This window comes from Lathamus discolor, chromosome 11, assembly GCF_037157495.1.
Source record: "Lathamus discolor isolate bLatDis1 chromosome 11, bLatDis1.hap1, whole genome shotgun sequence".
NCBI classification, from domain to species: domain Eukaryota; kingdom Metazoa; phylum Chordata; class Aves; order Psittaciformes; family Psittacidae; genus Lathamus; species Lathamus discolor.
The window spans coordinates 11,643,548-11,667,521 of NC_088894.1; the positions used below are offsets into that span (position 1 = coordinate 11,643,548).

General features: G+C 48.0%; 3 protein-coding genes across 6 annotated transcripts; 1 reads left to right on the plus strand and 2 right to left on the minus strand.

Annotated features, from left to right (window-relative positions):
* Positions 1–451: 451 nt before the first annotated feature.
* LOC136020402 (centrosome-associated protein CEP250-like) lies at positions 452–7,084 on the minus strand. 4 transcript variants are annotated; one of them, XM_065691459.1, is made up of 9 exons: positions 6,999–7,084; positions 5,880–6,041; positions 5,112–5,305; positions 4,410–4,537; positions 4,060–4,229; positions 2,102–3,103; positions 1,370–1,525; positions 871–984; positions 452–700 (listed from the first exon to the last, which is right to left on the minus strand). In XM_065691459.1, the coding sequence occupies exons 2-9, from the start codon at positions 5,952–5,954 to the stop codon at positions 668–670; spliced, it is 1,872 nt and encodes a 623-aa protein (XP_065547531.1). In that variant the 5' UTR covers positions 5,955–6,041; positions 6,999–7,084; the 3' UTR covers positions 452–667. The 4 variants fall into 4 exon arrangements, with proteins under 4 accessions (XP_065547531.1, XP_065547532.1, XP_065547530.1 ...); XM_065691460.1 differs by lacking the exon at positions 452–700 and having other exon boundaries at positions 898–1,522; positions 2,306–3,103; XM_065691458.1 differs by lacking the exon at positions 452–700 and having other exon boundaries at positions 898–1,522.
* Positions 7,085–7,601: 517 nt separating this feature from the next.
* LOC136020652 (centrosome-associated protein CEP250-like) lies at positions 7,602–14,615 on the minus strand. The gene is made up of 9 exons (XM_065691926.1): positions 14,610–14,615; positions 13,357–13,439; positions 12,623–12,788; positions 11,811–11,917; positions 10,998–11,216; positions 10,328–10,418; positions 9,001–9,176; positions 8,165–8,317; positions 7,602–7,836 (listed from the first exon to the last, which is right to left on the minus strand). Exons 1-9 carry the CDS (start codon positions 14,613–14,615, stop codon positions 7,623–7,625), a joined length of 1,215 nt encoding a protein of 404 aa, XP_065547998.1. The 3' UTR covers positions 7,602–7,622.
* A 5,233-nt stretch (positions 14,616–19,848) lies between these two features.
* On the plus strand, positions 19,849–23,375 carry GDF5 (growth differentiation factor 5). The gene is made up of 2 exons (XM_065691474.1): positions 19,849–20,625; positions 22,194–23,375. Exons 1-2 carry the CDS (start codon positions 19,992–19,994, stop codon positions 23,060–23,062), a joined length of 1,503 nt encoding a protein of 500 aa, XP_065547546.1. The 5' UTR covers positions 19,849–19,991; the 3' UTR covers positions 23,063–23,375.
* The last annotated feature ends 599 nt before the right edge of the window (positions 23,376–23,974 follow it).

A 23,974-nucleotide genomic window follows, 5' to 3' on the forward strand; every position in this document is an offset into this window, starting at 1 on the left:
GAAGGGGAAAGGGGGTCGCTGCCTCCTCCTGCGCTCCTGCCTCTGCTGCCAGTGGGCCTGGGCCTCTGAGGGGCACCCGAGAGACACTGGGCAGTGGGGCAGGGCCTGGGCTGGTTAATGCTGCCTTTGCCTTAGGCTTTAATAGTCACACCAGCCATCCTCGGCGTACTTGCTTCCCTGAGCCAGATGACAGTGATGAAGAGCTGACTGAAGTCCCCATAACGCAGGAAGAAATAGTTAGCGACCTCCTGCTCTTCTTAGACGTACGCAAATCTGTGGGTCAGGAGTGCCCGCAGGAGCTGGCAGAGGAGCTTGCTAAGCTGCTCTCCATTATCTGTCAGCAGTCCTGGTCCAGTGGGCAGGTCCTAGAGGATTGGAGGTTGGCCAGCGAGACACCCCTCTATGCAAAGGGCAGGAAGGAAGACCACTTGCTTCTCCATACTGAGCGATTGCAGAATGTCTTTTATTAAGAAACAAAAAAGGAAAGTCAGGAGTCCCTGCCCACATGTAAACTACTTCTAAATGTCAAGAGAACAAACCCACCCTCTGTCCCACAGCAGTAAAAAGAAGACGGTTCTGGGAAGGGTACAGGACAGGAACCGCGTGGTGCTGCAGCTGCTCAGGAAGTGAGAGCTTTCTGGCTCCTCCCCTGGTTCTGCAGGTCAGGTCATTGATGCCTGCAGTGTGCACAGGACTCCTCCTGTAAAGAAAATGCAAGGATTTCTTTTTGGTCTCTGGTTTGGCCAGGACCATGGTCTATATTTGACTTATACTAGGTCTGTATTCGACTTCTAGTAGGTCTATACTGGGGGGCTGCTGCCCCTGGGATGTGTCAGAGCCTCCTCCCACCAACTAAGCCTCTGTTCTCACCTGTCTAGATGCAGGTATCTTGTGCTGGTGAGACTTGGAGAAGGAAGATCCACTTGCACCTGGCAGCGACTGAGCACGGTGGAGCCTAATCAGTTTCCTCCGTTGACATTCCACCTGCACATTGGATAGGAGAGAGGGTCACAGAAACCTGCCACCGAACAAGGAGAGAAAGGGCCTCTCGGGTGAAAATGTTGGCGGCAAAAAGCACTCAGTGTAGACTATGAACAAGAAAGAGCAAGAGGAAACACTTCCTGACACACGAGAGTCCAGTGTGTGTGTGTATGGGGACACCGGGGCAAGAAGGGTGGTACTGGAGTGAACGCGCATTTGCGAAGGCAAATGAGGTGCCAGAAGAGAAGGAAAACACAAAAGGGTGTGTCCAAGGGGAGAGTGGGAGAGGGAAGGGAACAAGCAGAGGACCCCAAACTGCTCTCTGTGGAGACGTGTGGTGCTCCAGAAGACTGTGAGGCTTAGCGTGAGCAGTGAAAGCCTGTTTCACCTCCTCAAGAGTCTTCTTGAGTTCAGTGTTGAATTCCTTCAGCTCAGTGTTGGCAAGTTTCAGCCTTGCAACTTCTTGCTGCAAACTTTCCAGCTGCTGCAACAGGAGCTTCTTCTCCAAGAGCCACGATTGCTGCACTCCTTCTGCAGTAGCCTGCTGGGTATTCAGAGAGGAAGTTACGTGAGCTCGTGCCACACAAAGGTTAGAATGTGCTAAGTCCCTTCTCCCCCTCCTGGTCCACAGCCCAACACAACAAACTCTCTTCCCAGGGGCCCTCCTCCAGATCACCTTGGAGAAATCCACATACATTTTCTTTCAACCATTTTTGGCACATGCCAGGTCCTAACCACAACATGTTGGCTAAGGTTGCTTAGACAGGAGAGGGCCAAGTACCCACCCCCAACTTTTGGACTTGAGTTCATTTGAACAGCAAGCTCCGTGGTTCTTTCAGTAGTTGTGGGCCTGACAGAAACCATTCTAGCAGGTGAATGGGCTCTGGCCGGAGCTATGCAAACAGGCAAGCCTGCTAGCTGCAGTCATGGCCTCTTTTGGCCAAGCAGGTCATAGTTTGATGGGACCACCCAACGTTTTGTTGAACTGAATCTGTGGCTGCAGTTACTGTCCCAGCATAATCCTGTGACTTTTCATGTGCCTTCAAGTTTCTTGATGGGAAACATCACTAGAATCCTTTATAGATGTTTTACTTGACTGATGAGCAGTCACAGGGCCTACCTGATGATGAAACCTGTCTGTGTCTCTCTTCTTCGCTACTTTCTCAAGCAGATTACCACACAGCCATGACATATTACTTTCCTTTGTCTGCTTGAGGAACTCCAAATTGTTCTCCTTCAGTCTTTGTCTCATTTTCTCAAGATCCTGCTCTAGAGTCTTGGCCTGTTTGCCTGCTAACTCCTTCTGCTTTTGAAGGTCCTGTACATGTCCTTGTAAAGACATTATCTCTTTCTCTCGGGCGCCTAGAGAAGACTCCATGTATTGTAGTTTTTGCTGTATGGCTTTAGTCATCACTGCTGACTCCTCCTTTTGCTGTTGAAGCTTCGAGACAGCCTCCTCCAGAGCCCTTATCTTCTCTTCTCTCTCTTTCAAAGTCTGTTTTGTTGCTTGCAGATTTTTTTGCTCAGCTCCATGCTTCTTCTCCTTTTCACTACATGCCTCGCATTGCTTTCTAAGGGATACAATTTCTTGATCTTTTTCCTTTAGCAACACTTCAAGTTGTTGCAGAGTTTTCTTCTGCTGTTCAGAGTCTTGTTCTTGGTTTTGGAAGGTCTCAATCACTTCCTTCTGAGATTCAATCACAAAATCCTTTTCTTTCAGTACTGCCATAGCATATTCTAAGTCTTTGCGCAAGACATTAATCTTTTCTTCTGTTTTCTCCTCATAGCTCCTTGTTTGTTGTCTTTGGATGGCTAGGAGTCTGTCCTTTCCTTTTAAGGTTTCTAAGGTCTGTTCCACATGCTCACGGACAGCCCTTAACAACATTTCCGTGGCCTCTTCAGCTTCCTGGTTTTGCTTTTGTAGTGACTCCGGGTTTTCATCTGTTACGTTGTTAATAATCTGGTTGCGAGCAGTTTCATGCATTTCTTTCTGCTTTTCCAGTGTTCTCGTCTGTTCCTGGCACAATGTTTCTCCCTCCCTCTCTGACAGGATGGTGATCATGTAAGTGAGAGTCTCCTGCAAAGCTTTCGCCTTCACTGCTTGCAGCCTGTCCCGTTCATGCTGTGAAACAGGGAGAAAAAGGTTCAATAATTCCATCTGTATGTATTTGGTTTTCATACGAGATTTGAACTCCTGCTCCAGTGGCAGTCAGGGGCTGCCCACTCTCCCTGCCTCTCGGGATCCTGCAGACCTTTCCTGTGCCACCCTTCACGTTCTCTTTCCCAGCTTACTCAGCCAGGCCCAGCTTCCTTTCTTTCCTTCTCTGAACCTCTTCTAGCTCTTGTTTGTTCTTTTGGGGATGAGCTACGAAGGACTACAGCCAGGACTTAAAGCGCAGACTAGCCATGAGTTGGGCATGGCATGATGATGTTCTCTCTATTAGGGAGGAAGGGAAGAGAGAACAAGCCTGACATTTTGTTTCACTACTTGGCTTTTTGCCTTTTTTTTTTTTAATATCTCTATTGTGTATGGTTTTCGTGGTTCCAGCCTCTAGAACCCCACTGTGCCCTCTTGGAGGAATAATGCTCACATCAGTCTGTCACTCTCTGAAGTCAGGACTAGTTTTTGCCTTGCAACGCTGACATAAGACATGGCCACAGAGAAAGTACCAGGAACAAGGGGACTGTTCCATATACTTCAAGCCCAGGGATACTTCCTCCGTCAGCCATTAAAGAAAGAAAGGAAGGAACAAAGTTTACTTGACTGCAGTCCCCAGCACTGTTAGGAGTCTTCTCCATGGTAGGCAGGAGTCTGGTAAGATCCCACCTCTTTGGTACCATGCCTTGGGGACCACCCAACCTTTTGTTGAACTGAATGTGTGGCTGCATTTACTGTGCTAGCATAGTCCTGTGATTTTTCATGTGCCTTCAAGTACGAGCCATTGGCTCTGCTGCCTGGCCTAGCAAGATGTGGCCTATCAGGGAGGCCTGCTGCCAGTTCTCACGCTCAGGTTATTACTCTTCTAAAGCCAACCCACAAAGCCTGCTTGAGGAAGTCAGAAGCATATTGTTTCCTACCAGGGCTTGCAGGAGCTTGTTTCCTTCCACTTCGTGATCAGTTTCCCGAAGCTCGAGAGTCTTGTTATGCTGCTGTTCTGCCTGCAAGAGCTGTTCTGCCATGTTCTTCCTTTCCTCCTGCATGAGGGATCTCTCAGCTTCCAGCTTCCATCTAAGGCACTTCACTTCCCCTGCAAACACAACAAATGGCAGGATTCAGAGTCTACACAAAGGGGTTCTGGCCTTACTAACCTAAAGCCAATTGAAGGTCAGTGGAGGAGGGAACTCTTTCCAGCTCCTTCACTCAGAAGCACTGCAGAAAGCCCGCTGGCCGTGGGGGTTATGGGAAGCAAAGCACATGAGGCTCTCACCTTGTATCACTTCGTTGGCCTGCGTGACTGTTTCAAGTTGGGTTTCCAGCTGGCTCTTGGTGATCTCCAACTGCAGTATGTCCTGCTGAGCCTCAGATAGGCTGTACTCCAGGGGCTCGTTCACTGACCTTCAAGTTGTGAATACAGAGGGAAATGAGTTTCTTGCTCCTGACACCCACAGGAAGTTACGCCAGTAAGAAGTGCCCTCTAGATTTTCAGCATGAGCCTCTAGACCTGAATTCTGAACTCCCTGTGTGGAACGACTTACTAAGGAAAGGTCTATGTTCAAACACACGGACCAAGAAACCAAAACCAGAAAGAAGCTTCAAGTTTCAGTAAAGACCTCTATGTATGAGTTATTACTCAATGCAGAGCCAAAGTACCAGATACTGAAGAATTATATTGGCTTGCTTTGGACTTCACACAGGAATGTGCAAGGGGGCATAAACATGAGCCGAAGGCTCGGGAGACTTGTCAGCTTTAGCTGTCAGAAAAATAACATTCAAATCAAAGTGTGCCCCTTGCTTGGTTTTTTTTTTTTTTGTTTGTTTTTTTGCTCAAGATTCTTCCATTTTCTGTCCATGGAAGGTGAAAATATCTGAAAAGCACACAGGATGCAATAAATCCTCAAGTAACGATTCCCACCTCTGTAATTACAGAGCTTCAATACCATCCTGCCTAGGGTCTCCTCCCTGCCTTTACCTGGCCGGTGTCAGCTGCTCTGAAAGGCCTTGTCTGTCCTGCTCCAAGGCTGCCAGTTGCACCTCTAGGGCAGCCACCTTGTGCACCAGCAATTTCTTCTCGCTGCACATCCCGGCCAGAGCGTGCACTTGGCCAGAGGACTCTTGGAGCGGCTGCTCCAGATCAAGCCCGGCTGATTCTTGCTGGTGGTAAACCTGAAAACAGAGCAAAATACAGTTGTGTGCAGAGGCAGTGGTGCCACTTCTGAAGCAGCGGGCAGAGAAAGAACTCCTGTACTGGGGGCTGAAAGTTTCAGGGCCTCTGCTGAGTACTGCTCTAATACCCTGGGCTGGCAAAAGGCACTGGCATCATTAATGTGAAAGTGATGGGTAAAGCCATACTGGGTTGCCTGGGACCAGACAGCTCCTTCAGGACAAAAACATAGTAAGGTTGAGCAAAAGCAACTTTGCTCACTGAAGAAAGTGAAATGACACACAAATTCTACTTAGAGAAAAGAAAACATCTGTAGAACAAGCAATAAGGAGCAGGGAAGATGGCTCCATGTAGGTGCAAGAAGCAGCAAGCAGAGAGAGGGCAAAAGGTGTGATGAGGTGGTGGAGATCAAGGAGAGAAAGCAGCAGAGCACAGAGTTGGTGAGACTGGCAAGGCAGTGAATGGGAATGGCAAGGCTGGACAGAAACCAGCTCAACTGGCTAAGTAAAGGGAAAGTTTTAAGCTAACTGAGGCATTAGCAGCTGAGCCTGTGGCCTGACAAGCAGAAATTCTCACCTGTGTCCTCTCTTGCCTCTTTGCTGGTTGTTTCTTGCATAATTCAGAGGCACACTCTGCCTCAGTGGAGCTCATAGAAGAGCGGGTGAAGCTAGACTCAGGATGCTGGCTACTGGCAGCCGGGGCAGTGCTGACTGTGCTCTCACCGCCATCTAACACCACCTGAAAGCCAACATCAAGCTGTTACTCTTCACTCATTCTACTTGGTCTTCTTTCTGTAGTGCTCCTTTTCCCCATACTGCACCTAGAGTTATTAAAGCCTCAATTCTCTCATTTGCTCAGTCCACAAAGCACTTTTGTCCCTGTGGCCACAGGTACGCCAGGCATTTCTGAATACAGCTACTCTAAACAAGAAGAGAAAAGTGTGAAGTGGCTGGAGGCTGCCTCAACACCCAATTTCTTCAAGCTGTGTGGAACAGTTTTGGTCTCCTTCAGCTTCTTAGAGCCATGGACATGAGCACCAGCTGAACACTGGAAATGGCAAGGAAAGGAAACATTAACGCTCCCCAGGGAGAAAGAAAGCTGATGGACACTGGAAAACAGGAACCAAAAAGCCACTTGTCCTGGTTTCAGCTGGCATAGAGTTTATTTTCTTTCTAGAAGCTGGTGGTTTTGCTTTAGTTTGAGAATGATGTTGATAAGACACCCATGCTTTAGTTGTTGCTCTAGTGAGCACTTACCCTGATCAAGGACTTTTCAGTCTCATGCTCTGCCAGTGAGGAGGGGCACAAGAAGGCAGGAGGGAGCAGAGACAGGACACTGGACCCAAAATAGCCAAAGGGGTATTCCACAGCTTATCATGCCCAGTATAGAAACTGGGGGGAGCTGGCTGTTTTTCTGGCAATTCCAGAGATGCACCAAACACTGCAACATGCTAAGGCCTGGCTCAAGCCTACCCAGCCCTGCAAAACAACATCCAGAACCCTCAAGGGGAAGAGAAGGTCTCTGGACCTGCTGAAAGTGATGGGTAAAGCCATACTGGGTTGCCTGGGACCAGACAGCTCCTTCAGGACAAACACATAGAAAGGTTGAGCAAAAGCAACTTTGCTCGCTGAAGAAAATGAAATGACACACAAATTCTACTTCTAGAAAAGAAAACAACATCAAAGCGTCACTTACTTCAGTGTGTAAAGCAGTTGGATGCAACGAGGGAAACAACTAGGCAGGGAAACAGCCCTTGTGGGCCATCAGAGGGGCTTCAGCTCATGTGGGAATTCGGAGCTACACGGTTTGTTTCTTTTGCCACATGGAGAGTAGCAGCCCCACTCAGATTCATGGACAGCACAATCACCTCTTTGCAGCTAGTCAAAATCCAAAACAGAGGTCAACACAGACAGGCGGGTTAAAAGAATCCACACAAGCAGAGGACAACTGAGAGAAGTGCACAACAGCTCTGAGAGCCATCAACACGTTTCCAAGAAGAAGTAACCAAAGCCTTGAGACCTCCAGCACTACCAAGCGACTGTCTCCTTGAGAAAACCACGTCAGAATCCAACAGATGCAGCTTCACTGAGACAAGCAGCCAAATGCCCACCCAGAGAGCTCTGGGACTTGTATCCTCTGTAGGAGGTTTGGCTTGCACAGGAAAATCCTCGACTTCAAGGAGCAGCTCCGCATCCCCTGTGTGTCTCTGACGTGCTCCCACTTCAGCTCTCCCAATCACAACGTGGGGGGGACCAACTGCCCAAGGAGCCTGTGTGCTCTGACCACCATTTTCCAAGGAGAAGACCATTTTCCCTGCCTTCAACTGCCAGAAACAGCACCTGTGATGATCTGGCCGTCACATCTCCCTCTCCCATAAGGTGACTGTACCTTCTTCAGTCCCACGATAAGCTCATGCTTGTCCTGCATCAGCTGATTGCTCCGAAGGAACAATTTGTCCAGTGCCTCTCCCACAATAAACAACTTTCTCTGTAGTAATGAATGTTTTTCTTCAAGTGCAGCAAAGTCCTTCAGCCTATGAGAAGGGGAACAAACAAGTTTTTCCTGTGAAAACATTCTCCTTTCTAAAACCAAGATACAAGCTATGTTCAAGATATGGCAGTTGGAATGATTTCCAACAGCTTTCTATGTACGCTTAAAGAATGCAGGAATTTCCTGATTAGAGCTGCAGCACTCTTTGCCAGGAGCTGTGCTGTGTGGCAGTAGGGAGCCAGACCTGCCCCTGTGCTCCCTTCACCTTTCTATGCTACTCACGATAAGCATGCCAAAGTTGTTATCTTTATGGTGGGCCTCCTTAAGCCCAGCAGTGCTCACCCCTGCCCAGAGAAAGCTTTAAAACTCACAGGAGCCCATGCGCTCTCTCCAGTGCCTGCTGCTGCTCCACCTTTTCCTTCAGCTGCTGTTCAGTCTTCTGCTGAGGCAGATGCCAGGCTTCTTGCTGCTTTATTAGATTTTGCTGTAGGTCCTCCTTGATTTTCCTAAGCTTGGCACAGTCACTGCAGAGACAAGGCTAAGTTAGCAGAGAAAGAGAGAAAGCAGCAGAGCACACAGCTAGTGAGACTGGCAAGGCAGTGAATAGGAATGGCAAGGCCAGAAAGAAACCAGCTCAACTGGCTAAGTAAAGGGAAAGCTTCAAGCTAACTCTGAGGCATTAGCAGCTGAGCCTGTTCCCTTCTTAGAAGGTTTTGCAGTAGGTCTTCCTCGATTTTCCTAAGCTTGGCACAGTCGCTGCAGAGACAAGGCTTAGTCAGAAGAATGAAGAGGCCTGAACAGTCACGGATCCCATTTTCATCATGCCAGGATGGAGCTGTGGGCAGCACAGTAAGGAAGAACTTCCTCTTCCCCTCATAAGGTAACTGAAGAGGGAAGATGTAAGGAAGGCAGGCTTTTGCCTTTATTCACTGAGAAGCAGTGGCTAGGAAAGGGCACCTAAAGAACAAGAACTCAGAGAATCGGCATGTCGAGAGGGAGGCCTCTTGTATTCCAACAGCACGCCGAATCTCCTGGTCCTGCCTTAGCATTCACAGTAGAGCATGAAAAGCTGTGACAGAGGGATGCTAAAGTGCCAAACAGGCATACACGAGGTAGGGCAGGCGATTTCTTTGCCCATAACACCTCTGAAATCTTAGACTTGGAAGCAGATTGCTTCTAGAACACAGGAGGAGGAGGGAACACTCACCTTCTGAGGGCATCTGTCAGAGCCTGCAATTGCTGCTGCTGCCTGGGTGGCCTGCATTCCTCCTCCAATTGCTCAAGTCTTTGCTGCAGCATCTTGCACTCCTCTTCCTGCTGTCTGCACTTGTGCTGCAGCATGTTGATGGTGTTGTCCTTGGCATAAAGCTTTTCTCTTAGGGTCTGCAAGCAGTAGACAGGCAAAGAGCATAAACAAGTCATCTGGAGCCATCCTTCACTGCAGTGAGTAGGGAAGATGGCTCCAGATATGTGCGAGAAGAAGTAAGCAGAGGGAAGGCAAAAGGTGTGATGATGTGGTGGAGGTCAAGCAGAGAAAGCAGCAGAGCACAGAGTTGATGAGACTGGCAAGGCAGTGCAAGACCAAGAATGGGAAGGCTAGAAAGAAACCAGCTCAACTGGCTAAGTAAAGGAAAGGTTTCGAGCTGAGGCATTAGCAGCTGAGCCTGTGGCCAGTGGTAAAGGCAAGCAGAAACACTATTCAGTACCCTCAAGGGGAACAGGAGGTTTCTGGATCTGTTGGCAAAGCCCCAGACAGTCCAGCAACGAGCACTGCAGCTACTCCAACCCCAGCAAATCACTGTGGCAACTCCACCACATGGGTGGCTGTCTGGAGGCCTCTGTGACAAGTTGCAGACTGCTGAAGGAGGAGGTGAGTAGAGTCAGTTTGCAGAGGTGAAAGCCATCCAGCTGGCTCTGGACATTGCTGGGCAGGAAACATAGCCAGTACTTAATTTCTGTATTGACTCATGGATGGTGGCAATTTGGTTCCTGTGTCTTCTGGTTTATTCTGCTTGCTGCTGTGCCTGATCCTTCAGGACAGATCTATCCAGTGTGACAGACTCCCAGAGCTGTACACTGGTATTTAGATGGGAGCAGTTTACAAGTATAGCTCCAGAAAACCTCATTTGCTCTGCCTTCAGCTCTGACAGATCTCTGTGGGGTGGTTGCAGCAATATAAGCAGAGTAAGTGGCAACACAGAGGTAAACACATCTGGCTATTGTGGCGAGATATTGCTACCCAGGTGCGGAACCTGGTGGTGAAGATATGCCACATAGATGCTCATGCACCCAAGAGTCGGGCCACTGGGGAACATTAAAACAAGCAACAGGTGGATAAGACTGCTAAGGCAGAAGTGTCTCAGGTGGATCTGGACTGGCAACGTAAGGGTTCTAAGGAACTTTGATCCCCAGAGACTTAAAAGTCATAAGCAGAAATAGTACTGGTGCTGCCTCCATGAAGAAGACATCTGCACTGTGTGTGGCTCTGCTGCCATTGCCTGCATCTAGACTGATCAGATAGAGGTAAATCATACTTCTAACTCCACAGTGTCGTTCAGCGCTTTCAGCTTCTTCTCCTTGTTCTCCCTCTCGGACTGTTCAAGCAAGGCTGAGAGCTCCGCCACCCTGAGAAGAGAAGGTCCACATGCCATTCCAAAAGCGTTACCCACCATCGCCTGGTAAAGAGCTAAGCAGCTCCCAGAAGCATGGCGGAGAAAGTTCAACCCAGAAAACACCACAAAGGCAGTGTTTATCTCTACAAGTTAACATGCTGGAGGTTGCAAAATGGAACCTCTGGCCCCAAAGGCCTTCTGCACTCAGTCCTGCAAGGACTGTCGCTACAGAGGTGCTACACTGCTGATGGTGGCCCTGGGCAAATTCCTCCCAACTCCTTTAGCACAGCCTTGGGTAGCAAAAGGGCTGTACAAGAGAGAGCCCTCACTTTAGACTGGTCTCAGATTTCTCACCAAGAATCACTTAACAGCAAAACCACTGGGATATGCAGTCTCTTTCCCAGCTTTGTCCTACTCAGGAGAGTTTCTGTCAGTCTGACATTTTCTTCTATCCTTTCCATTGAAGGCAAGAGTTGGACAAGGGTCAGAAACAGCGTGGGCATGCTTTAAATGTGAACGCAACCCACCTATGAATCCAAGAAGCAGCCACAAAAGATAATGCTGGTAATAGCAAAGTTTAAAACACCTTTACCTGTGTTGAAGCTCCTTCTTCTCCAGCTCATGGAAGCACATAATTTCCTGAGTCTTCTGGTTTATTCTCTGTCCTGCTTGCTGCTGTGCCTGGTCCTTCAGCACAGGTCTGCACAGACTGAGGGACACCTGGTGCTGTAGACTGGTGTTCAGCTGGGAGCAGTTTAGGAGTATAGTTCCAGAAAGCCTCATTTGCTCTGCCTTCAGCTCTGACAGATCTCTGAAGAAGAATAAAGAGCAAGCCAATGGTCACACCACCGTCTTGATCAGCTCACCTACTTCCAAAGCACATAATAGTGCAACAGTAAAAGCTATCAGGAAAGAGGACATCTTTGATGGGGACAAATCATTCATCTGATAGTTTAGGACACATCTTGACAGCTAAGCAATGACTCTGCTGGATAGCTGAGGAATAAGTCTGTTTTCTCCTCAGAGGTAAGAAGAAATGCATGGCACATCAGATCTTAATCCCTCTATAGAAGGGACCGCTCTCCATGCTGCATCATAGCTTTGGTGGGTCTATTCTGGTATGTGCCTATGTCCACATGTGCCTGTGTCTGTGTTAATATGCCCAAACAACACCATGGTCACGTTCAGCTGTTCAGTCCTCTGCGCTGCTTATGGCCCGAGCCCCTCAGTTTTATCTGAAAACTAGCACAAACCAAAATGATTCTCAAAGTAGCCTCAAGTAGCTTCATGGCATTGCCTCAGAGAGCAAAGGAGCTGCAACTAATGTTAACATTGAGGCCCAAAAGCAGGTCTGAAGGGAAGCTGCCTTTTTCCTTCAAGAGACCCAGCCTCAGCTTCCACTCACCGGTCAGTAGCAGTCTTCATCTCCAGGAAGTGCTGGCGGAAGGTCTCCACCTCACGCCACAGGCTGAGTAGACGGTTACGTTCATCCCTTACGTAGTTGTCATAAACCTAAACATGCAAAGACAAAAAGAAATGCAGGTTTAGCCTTCACTGCCACTCTACAAGTCTTTCAGGTAGGAGAGAGGACAACCATTATCATCAGGTCTCCTTTAATAACAACTGCAACTGGGGCACCAAGGACTGAAGAGGCAGCACAGAGGAACCATCAATAGACCTGCCACTTAACTTCAAAGAAGGGAACATCCGCACTTCTCCTGCAGGAATGGATATCAGCAAAGCAAACAGATCACGATTCATTATCTTGCCTTGCAATGTCTTGGTGGTGGAAAACAAAAACAAGCTCCTCCACAAGCAGTGTCAGATTTGCTTGCAATAGGCTATGGGTTCAGGAGGCCTGTCCTGTTCTTCTGTTGGCTACTCTGACTCCAAACACACAGAGACCTCTGCGGTCTCCACTGCTGTAGACAGAGATTTAGGAACTATTAAACAGATGAGCGTTCCTGTGTGACTGCCCTACAGTGCCCAGCAACAGCAAGTGTTTGCCTTCAATAGTTTGGTCACAGCAGGTGGGCATCTTCCTTCACCACAATCTGCTCACACTCCTCCATCTCATACCCCTGCCTTCTGCTCCTCAACACCAGTACACCCTCAGCGTAGCCACAGCTTTCACACAGCAAGCTCTCCATGCCAGAAATAAAACGCATTCCCATTCCACCCTGGCATCATGTCTGACATTCCATAGCCAGGACTTACCTCGCGTTCATTGTGCTGTTCACTCTCCTTCAGTTCCAGCTCCTCCTGGGCCTTCATCTGATCTGCCATCAGTTTTCCAACATCTTCTTGGAGGGCTGAATTAACCTCATTCGCTTTATTGAGTTGCTCTCGTAGGCGAGAGTTTGCTTCAGCCAGATTCTCACACCTTGGAAGGGGAGAAACAGCAATGAGGTCACTGAACAACTGCTATCCACAAGCAGCCAGCATCCCTGTGATTTTCCAACTCCCTTCCCCATTCACTTTGTTGTCAAGCTGAGAGGCAGTAAAAGCGCTTCTTCCTAGGATTACCTAAGAGCTCTCTGTGATGATAAACTCATTTGCTTCTTGCTTTGAGCCTTCAATTCCCCCTATAATTTGGACTCCCCCTCCTCTTTCAACTTTGATGATGCCCATAGTTAAGTGTCTTGCCTCCCCTTTGTGCTGTCTGATCACCTTTCTCTAGCATCGTCCTGAGTTACTCATGTAATGAACCATAGCATAATTGAGGCTGGAAAGGGGATTGTGGAGGCCACGTGGAACAGCCCCCTGCTCAAAACAGAGCCATTCAGCACACAACACTATTCCTGCACACAGAGCAGACTGTGGACCTGTCTCCTTTCAAAGCCGCTTGCCCAACCGCTTCCATTGGAGAGACCAGGTAGCACTGACAGGTTTTCCCTCACTTCCAGGAGCATCCAGGATACCAAGTAGGAGGGAATGCTTCTTTCTTGTACCTTAGCTTCTCCTTTTCCAGTTCAAGCAGCACTTTCTCCAGGCTGTGGTCTTCTGTGGCTTTCCTTCCACCTGGAAGGGATCCCTGCAGAAGAAAGGGAAGAAGAAATTATTTAGTCCAGTTCAGCTCTCTGCTCTCCTACCCTTCATTTCCTAGGTTTACTTTAGCCATGAAGCAGGAAGAAAAGCACAGAGCCAGCTCTGTAGGTTGAACACCAGCATAGCTTCCAAAATGCTATGCTTCAACCCATTCCTCTTCAGAGACAACCACAGAATGGAACAGGCAGTGTAGCCCTGTCCTGAGACCTGGGTCAAGCTTTACTGCGTCAGCAATAACGCACGCGTTCACGCTGACAGCAGATTGAGATTAGACATTAGGAAGTTCTACCCTGTGACAGTGGTGAGGCCCTGACACAGGTTGCCCAGAGAAGCTTGGACGGGGCTTGAAGCAAGCTGCTCTAGTGGAAGGTGTCCCTGCTTGTAGCAGGGGTTGGAACTGGAGGAGCTTTAAGGTCATAGAATCATAGAATAGTTCGGGTTGGAAAGGACCTCAAGATCATCCAGTTCCAACCCCCCTGCCATGGGCAGGGACACCTCACACTAAAACATCCCACACAAGGCTTCATCCAACCTGGCCTTGAACACTGCCAGGGATGGAGCACTCACAACCTCCCTGGGCAACCCATTCCAGTGCCTCACCACCCTAACAGGAAAGAATTTCCTCCTTGGATCCAATCTAAACTTCCCCTGTTTAAGTTTTAACCCATTACCCCTTGTCCTGTCACTACAGTCCCTGACAAAGAGTCCCTCCCCACCATCCCTATAGGCCCCCTTCAGGTACTGGAAGGCTGCTATGAGGTCTCCACGCAGCCTTCTCTTCTCCAGGCTGAACAGCCCCAACTTCCTCAGCCTCTCTTCGTTTTGGAGGTGCTCCAGTCCCCTGATCATCCTCGTGGCCTCCTCTGGACTTGTTCCAACAGTTCCATGTCCTTTTTATGTTGAGGACACCAGAACTGCACACAATGCTCCAGGTGAGGTCTCACGAGAGCAGAGTAGAGGGGCAGGATCACCTCCTTCAACCTGCTGGTCACGCTCCTTTTGATGCAGCCCAGGATACGGTTGGTTTCTGGGCTGCGAGTGCACACTGCCGGCTCATGTTCATTTTCTCATCGACCAGCACCTTCTAACCCAAACCACTCTGGGATTCTAAGACCCTTGACGGGATTTTTCTGGCCTGCTATCTTTAGTTGGCAACCCGCATGCTCCCCCTCGTGCTTCCAGCTGCTTCTCTAACGCTTTGCACCGCTTCCAGTACTTCAGTACCTGGACAGGTACACGGAGTGAGGGGGAGCTTGTACCAGACACGGCTCCTGCTGCTGCAGCTTTTCCCCCCGCCGCAGCACAGCCCATTCCTCCCCGGCTCCGGGGCCTCCTCGCCGCCTCTCGACCCCTCCCGCGCTTCCAGCCCCTGCTCGGTACCGCACGACGGCGCTCGCAGCCCCGCGTGTGCGCGGAGGTGCGGGGCAGGCGGAGCGAGCGGCTCCGCAGGCGGCAGCGGCGGGGCCAGCAGCGTGCCTGGGCTGCCCCCCGCCTTCACCTTCGCCTTCGGGGGCCGCCCCACCTCGTCTCGCCGGCGCAGCTCCTTCGCCAAGCTCTGCAGCCGCCGCTGCGTGACCCAGCCCTGGGCCGCTGTCGACGCGGAGCTCCTCCCGGCCGCAGCCGCAGCCGGGCGCGCTCGGCCGCAGACCCTGGGCTCGCTGCTCGCTGCTCGCTCGCTCATCGCTCGCTGCGGGGTTGCCGCTGTCGGAGCCGCCCGCAGCTCTGCCGAGGCGCGGTTACGCCGCGCTGCAGAACGCGCCGCAGAACGCGCCGAGAACGCGCCGAGAACGCGCTGCAGAACGCGCTGTAGAACGCGCCGAGAACGCGCTGTAGAACGCGCTGTAGAACGCGCTGCGCCGGGCGCGGCTGAGGGACTGTTCCGTCGAACGCGGGCTCACTCCCCCCACGCCACACAGGCTCGAGATGCTCTTTAACTCCTCTTTGCGCAGCGGCGGGTGCCAGGTGCACGTCCACAGAGCCAGCACACCCTCAGGCTGCCAGCTATCCCCTCTGACACATGTCAAACAGGGACAAGCCGTGTCTTCCCCGTAAGGGCCAGGCCGGAGCTGCGCATACAGGCTCTTATTCTGGCTTTGTCTAAAGACACAGGAAGGAAAGCAAGCTTGTCAGGAAACATTGGTTTTTCCAAACTCCAGATTTTCAGGCTTTCACACCCACAGTCCTTTACAAAATCTGAACTTCTCATTGCAGGGGAACAGCATGGGGGGCACGGGGACACCAGGGCAAGGAGGGTGGGAGAACAGCGACATCAGAGGGGTCTGTCAAACCGGGAAGCCAGCGGAGCAGCTGGATCTTCCTACAGACAGCTCCAACCCCAGCCCTTGACTGCCACTGCAGCAGCAGTTCCAGTGCCGTACGAAAGCCAAAGCTGCATACAGGGAATTAAGGATTTATTCCTCCCGGCTTTGCAGCAGGAAGGGGCCAGACTCCGAGCACCGGGAGAAAAACCAGTATGGCAGAGAAAACATCACAGTGGGGGGACAACGCATTTGTGAATTCAGCTCTATTTCGTGAGCTCATGAAGATATGCAACAAACATGTACAGAAAAGTGGGCGCAGACCCCCTTCCTTTGCCCAGACTAGTCTGTAGGGGAATTCACTTACTCAAATGCCACCCATTTTACGGGGAGATGACTAGGAGTCTGTGGTAGCTTCAGTCACAGCTGGGCCACGGCCTGCATCCTGGTTAGACATGAACAAGAGGCACCTGATGAACCGAGAGCTGTGCTGCAAGCAGGTGCCAGCAGGTGGTATGCTCACAGCAGAACAGACCTGTTGAACTGACAGAGGGTGTTGTAAATACAGCAGGTCTAGATGGGGTCAGGAGGAGGCTCTGGAAGTTCTCACCAGCTTGAAAAAGGAGGGATCCTGAGCCTGGGGAGGGATCATGCAAGCCTACCCCTCTTAGCCTTTCTTCCCTGGCTGTGCTCTCACAGGCAGTGTTACATACAGGACACTAACCCGCACATTTAAGCCATGCAGCTGCTCTTACATGACCAGTGCTTTCCCACTTCTCCATTTACAGTGACTCCAAAACTCAGTTATGGACACAGTTTGATATATGCAGTGCAGTTCTCACTTCTTTTTTGACTGACAGCAGAAAATGGGCATTGAACAGCGAAACCAACAGAATAGTTTTCCACTAAGAGCTCAAACTTCTGCCCATGACTGCCACATGAGTAAGAGCTCAAATCCAGTACGGAAAGCAAACACATATAGATGGAATTATTGAACCTTTTCCTTTCTGGTTTGCAGCATGAACAGAACAGGCTGCAAGCAGTTAAAGAAACACTGGTATGGGAGAAAAATCTTCTTCAGGAATCAGTGACAGCCTCTGAAACCCCCGCAAATACAGTGACAGGCAGGAATCACTGCCTTGAGCAAAAGCTGCAAATGACAGTGTCTGCCTTAAATATTAAAAATGAGGAAGTGAAAATGCAGAGAGAAAAGGCAGATGCTGCAGAAAGAGGCAGTACAGGCAAAAGCCTTGCAGCAGTCTCTCACTCGTGACTGCCATCCTGTCAGAGAAGGAGGGACAAATGAAGTTGTACTGGGAACAGACGATAATGCTGGAAAAGCAGACAGAAATGCATGAAACTACTCGCGGTCAGGTTATTAAGCGATGTAACAGAGAAAACCAGAAGATGGCATCCCAGGAAAAAAGACACAAGACCTGGAAAAGCAGTGAGAACTGCTGGGGACTTGTGTTGGCAAGGTCAGCAAAGAGCTGGAGGAGAGAGACCAGGATATCAAATTCCAGGAGGGGCTGGGGCCACCCAGCTGCTTGCTGGGACCCTGCCAGTAATTCCCTTTGGAGATCAAGTCTGACATGGTGCTTAGACAGAAGCAGACACTTGGAGATCTTACGGAGCAGTACTTCAGGAAGTTAGGAGAAGTTGAGGCAGTGTAAAATGGGGCACTCACCCAGCAGCAGTGCTATATGTGGAAGGGCATCATATTTATAGATTGCACTTTTTGTCTCATTTGACAGGAATTTATAGCTCTAAATAAACCTCCCTCCTCCTCTTCTGATCAATAAGCTCAAGGTCATTCAGCCATTTCATACAAAGCAGGTTTTCAGAGCTCATTCCCTAACCCCTGTTTTGCAGTCACTGCTTCACAAGACTCTATCCCCAGTCCTCAGTATTTTGGCTTTTGCCTAGATTTTTTATGATCCTTCAGCTATGTTAAAATACATGGGGCTGAGTGCATCTCAATTTAGGCTTCCACTGTATTTGGGATGATTATCTAGACAGTTTTCATAGTCAAGAGAGAAACACAAGATACAAACTAGAACTGTAGAAAGTCACACTTAGCAATGATCTGGCAAATCCTTCATCACCTTGCATCAGCTTGCAGCTACGTGCAAGGGAAAATGTTTTCCACACAAACCAGGGTTCAGGACTCCCTGCAATTGTCTGTTTGGAAAGTGGCACAGCTCCTGTAGGCATAATCTTAGGATCTGGAGAACAGGGTGCAATGCACTCCCAAGGAGCAGGGACCCAGGTAGTCCTTCCCTTTCAAATCCCTACGCACACTGTGTGAGGAGCTGCATTTACAGAATGGGCCGAGAAGGACAAGCGGGCTGTGCGAACCAAGCTTGGTAGAGTGACAGCGCTCTCAAAGATACCAAATTCTTACACGTGGTGTGAAACCTGGAAGCTGGGTAGATGAAAACTCAACATTTAGCTGGTTTTGTGGCCTACTGCCAAGTTAGTCAATACCCCCAAAGGGCAGAACCAGACATGGCACACTGCCTTTCGCCTAGCAGGAAGGTGGGCAATATGCGAGGATAAAAGGATGGCATGCTTGGGAGGGACACAGCGTGGAGTCATTGTAACTCAGTGAAAAGATGCTTTTTTTTGATGGGAATATCAAAACTACAACTGACATGAGAGGAAGGACCATTAGATCAAAATCAGGAGGACCGGCTTTTGGATCTGCCTTATTTGTGAAATATGTGAAATCACCAAACTCTTCTATCCTTCAGTTTCCCCATCAAAACAAGGTAAAGCGTTCAGAGCTGCTCACGTAGAACGGGCTGCAGGTTGTTATTTAGGAAAGTAGTTTGGTGTTTCTGATACTAGTCAGGGTGGGCAATGCTTCAGCATGCACAAATCAAGCTAAAAAGTCTTGTGTCTTTTCCCTTTCTTCTTGTCTCAGAAATAAAAACATCAGTGCAGGGTGAGAGAAGGGTCCCATTAATTCCTGTTCAATCCAGCCCAATGCCTCATTTCCCAAAGGCTCATTGAGAACAACAGATCAAATTTGCAGCTTGTGAGAGACCCGCTTGCTCCACACTGTTCTATGGCAAAAGCAGCAGGACAGCCTTGACACCTCAGTGCCACCAGCTCCAACCAGCAGCCCTCTTGTGCTGCAGGGTAGGCGGCTCTTGACAATTTTACACCTAGTTTTAAAACAAAGGCCAGTGTTCAGCAGCCTCTGGAGGAAAGGCTGTGTCGGGGTGCTGGAGGCAGAGGCTGTTGCCTGCAGGGTGCACTGCCGCCCCATGCTCGCTGCCCATCTGGCCGGGCATCCCCAACCTCCTCCTCCAGCTGGGCTTACACGGATTTTCTCTTAAAGCATAGCAATAAATATGCCAAAATACACGGACTGCGGGCATGGCTGTGTGCTGTTTGTGACAAATCAAACTTCACTGAGCGCCGCGTTACCAGCTCAGCCCTTCAGTCACCAGAGGACAAAGTGAAGCCACTGTTACAGCTCTCTGGAAAAAGAACAAGCTGAATTATACTGGGATACTTTAATGTATGTGTCCAGGGGACTGCGTGACAGATCTCAGCTGTTGATCTTGCAGTTTGTCCTGTTAAAACGTGAAGTTCATCGAAGGCTAAGGTAGAGGTCGTATTGCCACTTGAAAAGGCATCCTCTGGAGTGTTGAGCCTGTGGAGCTGTTTCACATGAGGCAAAGTATGACTCATGCTAATGAAAAGGGTAAAGAAGATTTTTTTAAAGAAATATATCGCAGTTAAATTAGTTCAGACAGCATGACATCAGAGAGTAATTAAATAGGTTTGTTGGAATTCCGTTTCCAATTCCTGAGTTCAGGTTTGTAAAAGATTTCTGAGCACCTGCAGGTCTCTGTGTGTGAAATATTTTCACTGGAAAGGATTCAAAACGTTAAAAAAACCTTTTAACACAGAGGCAGCATTACGCCATTCTTCCTTCTTGGAAAAAAAAAGCCCTTGGATTTAAACAGGACTCCTTCAAGTTTTCAGTCAGTTTTACAGAAGAAAACGAGGTGGTAAACTTTCTCTTTTCAAGAACAAGTTCTTTATAGCTGCTAACTGAAATCAGGGGAGACCGTGTCTGAATACATGAGCACTTCCACTATGGGACTGGATACAAGTATTGAACAACAAGATTTGAAATGTTTTCATCTCAAACGAAAACCATTTTTGCTGACTTTGGTTTTTAATTTCTTTCATGTTTTCTTCTGCCAAACTGGAGGAACCTTTTCTGATTTTTTCTTTAGTGGCATTCAGAGGAAGACCAGAGGATGAAAATCCTGCATTTTCTCACTTTACTGCTTTGGCATTTGACTTGGCTGTCTCTGGATCTAGTTCCTGGAGCACTGAGTAATTCTGAAGTAGGCCAGAGTAATCCAGGATCTAAACTAGGTTTTTTAAAAGCAGAAGGAAAAGAGAGGAATCCCTCAGCACGGGCAGGTTCACTGAGGACTGCAAGCCATGGATATAGTACTGGGACCTCAAAGGCTAGGACTAAAAGCAGTGCTGTTCAGGCTGGAGCTCTGCTGGCCAAGAATGATGAATCAAAGAAGGTTCTCTCAAGAACAGCAGCCACGGAGGGCAAGGTAGGACATCTCCCCAGCAGACCTGCTGGAGTAAGGACAGTGACTCCAAAGGTTCAGAATCTTAGCAGCAAGGTGGCTTTGAAAAAACCTGCCACAAGCAGTACTGACACTGATGCTTTCAAAACCAAAAAGACTAAAGAGCCTGTAACCCAGAGGGAAGCCAAGGAAACTTTCCGACACCCCCCTATAACGCCACATGAATACATGCTCTCTTTGTACAGGACTCTCTCAGATGCAGAAAGAAAAGGTGTTAATGGAAGTGTAAAACTGGAGGCTGGACTTGCCAATACAATAACCAGCTTTATAGACAAAGGACAAGGTAAGAAAGGAGCTCGTGTGTGTGTGTGTTTATACAGAGAGAGGAATATGAGTGTGTTTATACATGTGGAGAGTTTTAGAAAATAATCATCCTTCTTTAAAGTCAGATAGCTCTTTCTAATGGAAGTCGTACAACTCTGCTGCAGGTTTTGTCCTCCTGCCTTATCTTGGACTATGCAGTTAGAAGCAGAGCTCGATGGTTGTGTGGCAGCCAAACAAAACATTTAGAAAATATTTTAGATGCATATTGTTGAAAATCAATCTGTCTTTGCATACTTAGGTGTTTAAAAACCTTTTATATTTATGTCCTGTTTACTCTGCATAACTAACTCCTGGAAGCTGCTAACATTAGATTTATTGTAAGTATGGCTGAAAACACAGGATATACTAAGAACAGGACTATTTTGTGAAGAAAACCCACAAGTTCCAGTACTGATGGGTCAGCCTGATTTGTTCAAGGTAGAATTGTGAGGCACTACACAGGAGTCATTATAGCGTAGGGTGGGTGTATCTGTACCAGCTTGAAGCTCATGCTTTCAGGTGCCACCAGCCTTCTCTCCACCAAAGCCCACAGCTCAGCACAGACTAACAGGAGTTGTAACTTCTGGGACTCCACAATTGGGGTTTAACATTCAAACTTCTTTTGAAACTTGGACTAGTGTCTGCTTTCACACCAGAAATAACCAGGCTCCCAAAGAATTATGTTCACCTCACTGCTGTGGCTGGGGAGCCCCATGTTGCTTCCAGTGACGTTAGTAAGAGTTTTGTCGTGTATTTAAGGAAGCAACACAGGATACAGCTGATAAGGTGGATGGTGATAGAAACAGCCGGGAATGGATTTGTTTGCCATCCAATTATGAATAGCTTGTTTTCTGGGAAGGGATGATACACTGCTCACAGGTACTACATTCAGGTTCTTGGCTCGCCAATGGAAGGCATTGTTAATGTGCTGTCACTAAAACGTTGGCTCAGCCGTGTTCCTTGTTAGTGCTGCTCCAGAGCTTCAGCAAGCAAATGCATTGTCAGGTCAAAGGGAGGTGTGTTTTTCTGCCAGTTTAAAGAAGTTGTGAATCATGTGGAGTTAAGTTAATACAGCAGTTATCCTTGTGTGTGGCAGTTCCTAGGGGATGTTGGGTTTAAAGGACTAATTCACTATTGTGTCATCTAAGGGTAGATTTGCTCATGTTTGGAACCAGCATGAGGCCTGGGCACCACTGAAGCTCTGTTCCAGTAATTTAAGTGGGATGGAAGTGGTGAATAGGCCCAGGGAGTGCTCAGCCCTGGAAAAGGACTATTTTTCAACTGGTCAATTGCTACATTGAAGCTAGAAAAGATGGTGAAAGAAATAAGATTTCTACTAAAAAAACTCAGAAACTCATTTCCCTTGAGTCACTGAATTCTTCTGGGTCCCTGCACAAAGCTGATTCCTTAGACCAAAACTGCTCTTTCTGTTTGGTGGGCTAATAATGGAAACTTCTAGGCATATGAGCAAGCTTTAAGAAATGAATAACTGATGCTGATCTATGCTTGATACGCATTTAAACACGTGTGTGCTTTGCTTTTTTTTAGACGAGCGAGCACCAACTATAAGGAAACAAAAATACATTTTTGACATCAGTGCGTTAGAAAAGGATGGTTTACTGGGAGCAGAGCTTCGAATATTGAGGAAAAAGCCCTCTGAAACATGGAAGCCTCATTCTTCTGGAAAAACTTCCCAAGTGAAATTATTCAGCTGCTCTACAAACAGACAAGCAGCAACCCTTCTGGACTCTCGGACTGTCAGTATCACAGATACACCAAAGTGGGAAGTGTTTGACATCTGGAAACTTTTCAGGAACTTTAAAAACTTGGTTAACTTGTGTTTTGAACTGGAAACCTTTGACAGGGGGAGAGCTGTTGATCTCAGGAGTGTGGGATTTAACAGAACAGGAAGACAAGTCAATGAAAAGGCTCTCTTCTTGGTATTTGGGAGGACAAAAAAAAGAGACTTATTCTTCAATGAAATCAAAGCTAGATCTGGCCAAGATGACAAAACTGTTTATGAGTACTTGTTCAATCAGAGGCGGAAGAGAAGAGCTCCTCTAGCAACACGCCAAGGGAAGAGGCCCACTAAGAATCTGAAGGCAAGGTGTAGCAGAAAAGCCCTCCATGTGAATTTTAAGGATATGGGCTGGGATGACTGGATAATAGCCCCGCTGGAGTATGAAGCATATCACTGCGAAGGGCTTTGTGAATTCCCCCTTCGATCCCATCTGGAGCCCACCAATCATGCAGTGATCCAAACATTAATGAACTCAATGGACCCAGAATCGACCCCCCCGACTTGCTGTGTCCCAACCAGGCTGAGTCCTATTAGCATTCTTTTCATTGACTCTGCAAACAATGTGGTCTACAAGCAGTATGAGGACATGGTGGTGGAGTCATGTGGTTGTAGGTAGCAGAATAGTTGGTCACATGGCTATGTCATGAAAGATAATGACACATTGAACATACACTCTCCTCAAGCAAGGTTAACTAGATTTCATACCTTTAGGGGAAGTATGTTTACAAGGATGTAGCAATAAACCCAGTGCTTCTATATGTCTCTCCACCATGGACATACTTCAGTAGTATTTGGATGCTGGCATGTAGCTTGACATAAGGCTTGTGTTGGCAACATGAGACTGGCTCTAACTGAAGTCCATGATAGAGAGGATTATACCTCCACATCTCTAGACTGCCTGCTTTTAGTGTCAAGGCACTAAAAGCAGTACTTATGGTATCAGTGAGCTGTGGATATGACCTGTTTGATTCCTTGAACAATGTTTTTGAGACTGAATTTATGTCTGAGTCCCAAGTGCTTTGTCCATTAAGAAATGTAAGAAAAGAGTCTTGATGTCTGCAAGAAAAGGTTGTGTTCTGGTGTGCTCCCATCTTGGTGTAAATAGTTACACTGTAATATTATTTCCTTCTGATTAGCTCTTGAAACTACACATATATAAAAAAGGAGTCGTTAGATATAATATGTTTAGTTTTAAGTTTTACATGGAGATAGGTGATGCCAGAGGTATTTGCTTCCATGTATATTTTCCTCCAAGCTACATATCTTTCTTAAGTATCCACCTTTCCATTGTTATGTTATATATTACTATGTATAAGGTCCAAGTTGTTTTCAAATGCTCATGGTAAAAGTGTTCCATTATGGCATAAGATGTAATAAATTATTGACACAGTGCTACATTGTATCTAGCTGTTCAATTCTGCATAATTATAATGCTATTAAGAAATTGGTTTTAATGTTTTTGTACAATAAATACAGGTGAAAGGGACTTTTCAGCGCAGCAGGATACCAGTGGTATGCAAAATGTGTC

Bases quoted from the DNA above. Each gene is read 5' to 3' on its own strand.
- LOC136020402 (XM_065691457.1), bottom strand. From the start codon at position 5,954: ATGAGCTCCACTGAGGCAGAGTGTGCCTCTGAATTATGCAAGAAACAA. The intron at 4,538-5,111 runs GTAAAGGCAGGG...CACAACTTGAAG, and splicing joins GAGCAGCTGACACCGGCCAG to GTCAGTGAACGAGCCCCTGG. The intron at 4,230-4,409 runs GTGAGAGCCTCA...TTGTGTTTGCAG, and splicing joins GGCCAACGAAGTGATACAAG to GGGAAGTGAAGTGCCTTAGA.
- LOC136020652 (XM_065691926.1), bottom strand. The intron at 11,918-12,622 runs GTAAGTCCTGGC...TTGCATGTTTAG, and splicing joins AACAGCACAATGAACGCGAG to GTTTATGACAACTACGTAAG. The intron at 9,177-10,327 runs GTATGATTTACC...TACTGCTTGCAG, and splicing joins ACGACACTGTGGAGTTAGAA to ACCCTAAGAGAAAAGCTTTA.
- GDF5 (XM_065691474.1), top strand. From the start codon at position 19,992: ATGAAAATCCTGCATTTTCTCACTTTACTGCTTTGGCATTTGACTTGG. The intron at 20,626-22,193 runs GTAAGAAAGGAG...GCTTTTTTTTAG, and splicing joins CTTTATAGACAAAGGACAAG to ACGAGCGAGCACCAACTATA.